Here is a 4,944-nt window from a genome sequence, read left to right on the forward strand (position 1 = left end):
CAGCCAGGCAGCAGGAAATAGCAGGACTGGACAACAAGGTACAGGCCCTGACCGAGCACTCACCAGCTGTTTGTTTTTGCGGATGTAACCGGGTTTTATGTTTTTCCTGGAGAGTTTTAGACAGAACTGTGTCCCCGCTGCAAGAGATATTTCCTGTTTCCTTTAGTTTTTTGTGGGGCTTTGGTCTTGTACACTTTTACCTTGTCCTGTAGAAAAGCATGTACTCCCTAAATGTCACACTTGTAAAGAAAGGAAGTCTTGTGTTGTTTGATCAGGCAGTTTGAGATATAGCCTAATTAATTTCCGATCATTTTGAAACGCATCAGTTATTTCAAAGTTGCAAGTCTTGCAACTTCCAGTAAGGCCATTTTAAGTGCAGTCGATTTGAAATGAACCCACCATGTCCTGTTTTTCTGTGAGCCTGCTGAGAGCAGTTTCACATGCATCTGCTCCCTCAAACTGTTGCCTGTGTATTAGTGCCTTCTTTCCAGCCAATGTTAAGGTCAGTATTGGCCTCCTAGCAGCCATTACTTTGATTGGTTTGGCCCATTATAGGCAGGAGCCTCTCGCGAGGTGCACCTGATTGTATCACCACATAGACCGCTGTATGGCATTTAAGTTAACTACTTGAAAATATGTTTTAATTTATCAAAATAAATACAAATAGGTATTTAACACCATACAGAACTCCAGCAGTTAATCTACAGCTGAGACAAGAGCTCAGAGTTTCTGCTTCCTTGAGCAAGCAATAAAAAGGTTTGTCACTTTAAATAGAGCCCAAAACTAATTATCATAAATGTTGGATTTAAAGCTGCTGCTCTAAGGAACAATTTAATGGAAAACGGTTGTTAAGAAGACACCTGTCCTCAGTTCAGTTATCCACTGTCTTCATTTGATGAATGGCTTTCATTTAATATTTAATTAATACCCTGTTTGATTCTCATCAGATCCATGAAACCATTGAGACCATCAACCAGCTGAAGACCCAGAGAGAGTTCATGCTGAGTTTTGCCAGAGATCCTCAGGGCTTTATCAACGACTGGCTGCAGTCCCAGTGCAGAGACCTCAAGGTGAGAAGACCTTGTTATCATCTTGTTGTTTGGGGAAAGTAGAACAAGAAAGAGGAACACCTGCACTGATGTTCACTAATAGATGATAAATAACAGTAACTTATGAGAAAATATTCAATATTTTCACATATTTACAGCCACTATTAACATCTAGGAGTGTGACAATACACTTAATACACTCAAAACAATACACTATCAGGTTCATGTGAACGAGAGGAGATGGAAAATTTCTTTTTTTAGACTGAAAGTTGCAAAATGATGCAGATGCATTTTGAAATGTTTTAACTAATGTTAATGTAATCAGTTCTACTTTTGGAGTATGAATTATCATATGGAGTAAAAGACAACAATATGCAAGCACTGTAAAAGTTGTTGTCACAAACTCAGCTGACTGGCTTCTCTTCTGTACGAGTTCACACAAGTCTCTTCAGCCCTTAGAACTGCACAAGCTATGCCAGAGCTTCTAACTTTTAACTGAAGCTGTGTGCGACACTATTTTCACCCTCACTACACTGGAATGGACGGTGACATCTGGCAAAGGTGCTGTGCTCACCAACCACATACGGGGCACAATCATGGATATGGATGTGGATGCCCACAGGAGGAAGAGACTTTTGTTTACTTTAACATGAGCAATCATTGCTCTTCACTGTCGAATTTGGGCCACAATTAACACACCATAACGACACCACATGCATTTTCATGGTACTGGATGTTAAACTTTTTTATTTATCACTGTCGACACAGTGGTGGTAGAATTGGTGCTAAGGTAGGAATTTGCAAGTTCAGAAAAAGCCCTTCTGTCGTATGATAGATTAATAATATTTGGTCCGTCTGTGGATTGCTGTGGCACATTGACATGGATTTGAATCCAAGGTTGTGGGGAAAGATGATGTAACTACACAAGCTCCCCTTCAAATCACAAAGCTCATGTTGCTCTCTCAGGTGTAACATGAGGTCAGAGTCCAAACAGAGTGTGAAACATTTAATAATGTGTCTGGCTGGATGCATGCTGACCTCCTGTCTTTCCACCGAGTGAGCCTATTAACTGATGACCAGCTGTCATCCACCTGCAGTGTTTGTTGAGCTGAGTTTCTGTGAAATTTAACAAATTCAGGCCCAGGTTCACTGGCTGCTCCCACACCAGCAGCTCAGTCGACCTTACCAAGACAATATGTTCATCATAGCTGCCATCAGCGTTGCGTACAGTCACTCCCTGGATGTTGTTTGTCCTCTTCCCAGCATCTTTTGCTCTATAATTTATCAGTCAACTTGTTGAGATGAGGTTGTCTAATAATGTTGTTTTCTGCTAACAGACCATGACTGATGTGGTAGGAAACCCAGAAGAAGAGCGGAGAGCAGAGTTTTACTACCAACCCTGGGCTCAGGAGGCTGTCTGTCGCTACTTCTATTCTAAGGTCCTTTTTTTCTCTGCAAACTACTCCTCCTGTATTTTGCCCTCTCTGTTTGTAGCCCTGTTAGTGATTCAAACCACATTTTGGACAGATTCCATTCTGCATAGAAGATAAATCCACATGACTTTCGTGATTGAGCTTTTCCTCCAGCACCAGACAAGAAGAGCTCCTTTGTTTGTTGTGTATTGCTGAGTGACATTATAAAGTTAAAAAAAAAAAAGTGCTTGCGACTGCTCAACAAGAATAGAACTAAGGATGATGATTAGCTTTTTTTTTCTGTAATAATAACTGAAACAATGAATTGATCATCTAAATAGATACCAGTTCATTTTCCTTTGCTTGTCTGACCGAGTATTTTCATCTGTAGTGCTAATTAACGAATGTTAGCATGCAAAGACACAACTAAAATGGTGAATGTGGGAGAACATACTTGCTAATGATCAGCATGTTGGTGTAGTCATTGCAGCATGTTGGTATGCTGATGTTAGCGTTTAGCTCAGAGCAGCACTGTGCCAAAGTCCAGCCTCACTACAGATTCCTGGTCTTGTTGTTTTTCTGATGCCTACTGTTTACGTTGATAGTTTTCATTGTCTTCTGGTGATTAAATCTATGTGAAAACGTCTTTCAGGTCCAGCAGAGGCGGCAGGAGCTGGAACAGGCCCTCGGCATCAGGAACACCTAAAGACATTTGTCCACAAATGAAGAGATGTGCCGTTGAAGACAACTTGTGCGTGCGTGCGTGCCTGTGAGTGTGTGTCTGTGTGCGCAGGATGTTCAAACTGAATGTCCTCCCAGAGTTTTCTGACAAACTTGGAGAGACATAGATACTAGATGGCTTTACCATTATAGGATGTCTTTTTATTTTTACCATCACCCTCCAGCTTGTCTACTGTTGCAGTTTGGTCGCTACTTCCACAGATTTCTTATTCCCCCCCCTTCCCCCTCAGACTAGAGGTTCTTGTTTCCTCTTGCTTGTCTAAGCCTTACCTGGAAGCATTCCTTTATGTTTTTATGCATTGTGCCCACACAGACGTACATAAGTGAAGAGCAGAGGGCAGACTGTACCTGGCCCAGAGCTAACACTATCTTAAATCAGCTGGAATGTGTTGATTCTGTCATGGCTCTTTGTTGTGCTTTTTGGAAATTACATTTAACATATTACACTCCAAACCCAGCCCCTAGATGCTTGGCCATTCACTTAGATATTCACTGTGATTATGTTTGTAATCAACCAGGCTACTTTCCTGTACATTATCTGTACACCTCACTTTGTGTTAGGTTCTCACTGTTTTGTTTTGCCAGTTGTGCCACAGTTGTCCAACAGAAGCTTAAAAGCTCAGTCATGGCAGAATTTTCATTGTTTTATGTTTAGGCTGCCATTTAATATGAAGTCTCTTTTCTTGTTTTGTTATTAGCAATGGTTCTTTTTTATGTATTATATCAGTACTTGTCTTGTTAGGTAGTACAGATTATCAAGGAAGTAGCTAGTATGAGTACCTCTAGTCTAAATAGTTTTGTAAATACTGAGCAAAAAAAACTGAAGGTGGATGTGATGTAAAACTATCCTTTATCTTGGCAGATCTTTTTCTTAATTCCTTGTTTATGCTCAGACATGTGACTCTGGTATTTATATTAATCAGCCCTCACTCTCAGAGCCCAGTGATATAGCGCTGTACAGTGTGATTTGACTAACCAGTGCTCTGCTGGGCAAAATGTACACGGCATACGTCGTCTGCAAACTGTGGTGAGAGCTAAACCTTCTGCTCTAAGTTTTGTGTATTTAATTAAGAGAAGCCATAAACACTTGAACAGGCTCAGCCTCACATGCGGCCGAGCACATTTGAACAGTCGTAGCTTCTTTGTACACTGGCTGAAAAACTGACACTTTTGAGTTTAATGGTTGTTTCGCTGTTGAAGGTAGAGATGTGTTCTGGCTGAAACTTTTGCGTGTGCATTTCGTTAAATTCTAAGAATACACTATTGTGGGTTTGGGCAGGTATGTGATTTGAAATGAGCGATAGAAACCTCTGAGGTGTAACCCACAGCCCTGGGGGGACTGTAGTGCTATTTGAATCTGCAGACTTTTTCATGGACCAAACCTATTTTTCTGTATGTTCCTATTATGTTATAATAAAGGATATGTAAAATGTACCAGTGGTTTGTCTTTTTACCTGTGCATACTGAAAAACTGCTTTAATATGCTTGCATGGATTATAATTAGGCTGCAACTAAGGATTATTGTCATCTTTTTATCTATTTTGTTTTGGTCAAAAAAGCAGAAAGTCCAGCAACACTTGGTGTTTTGAGCAACTTTAATAAGAAGACCAACGTGTTTTGGCATGAAGCCTTTGTTCGCAGCCCTGATGAAAAATGTGCTTCAAATATTGAAAACGAGTGTTTGTTCTGCAGAACAATAATTTCCTTTATTAGATTAGCACTGTCTCTGTGTGTAAACATGT

The 4,944-nt window shown here is 40.4% G+C and overlaps 1 protein-coding gene across 1 annotated transcript in view; it reads left to right on the forward strand.

Annotated features, from left to right (window-relative positions):
- LOC109971747 (SWI/SNF related BAF chromatin remodeling complex subunit D1) overlaps window positions 1–4,610 on the forward strand; it is an 8,891-nt gene extending 4,281 nt beyond the window's left edge. Inside the window, 4 exon segments of the mRNA XM_020620228.1 lie at window positions 1–38; window positions 948–1,070; window positions 2,387–2,488; window positions 3,114–4,610. The exon segment at window positions 1–38 is cut by the window's left edge and continues 27 nt beyond it. Coding sequence (XP_020475884.1) covers window positions 1–38; window positions 948–1,070; window positions 2,387–2,488; window positions 3,114–3,167 — 317 coding nt within the window. The 3' untranslated portion in view covers window positions 3,168–4,610.
- Window positions 4,611–4,944: the final 334 nt, after the last annotated feature.

The sequence above is a fragment of the Monopterus albus genome, unplaced genomic scaffold, assembly GCF_001952655.1.
Source record: "Monopterus albus unplaced genomic scaffold, M_albus_1.0 scaffold1.1, whole genome shotgun sequence".
In the NCBI taxonomy this organism is placed as follows: domain Eukaryota; kingdom Metazoa; phylum Chordata; class Actinopteri; order Synbranchiformes; family Synbranchidae; genus Monopterus; species Monopterus albus.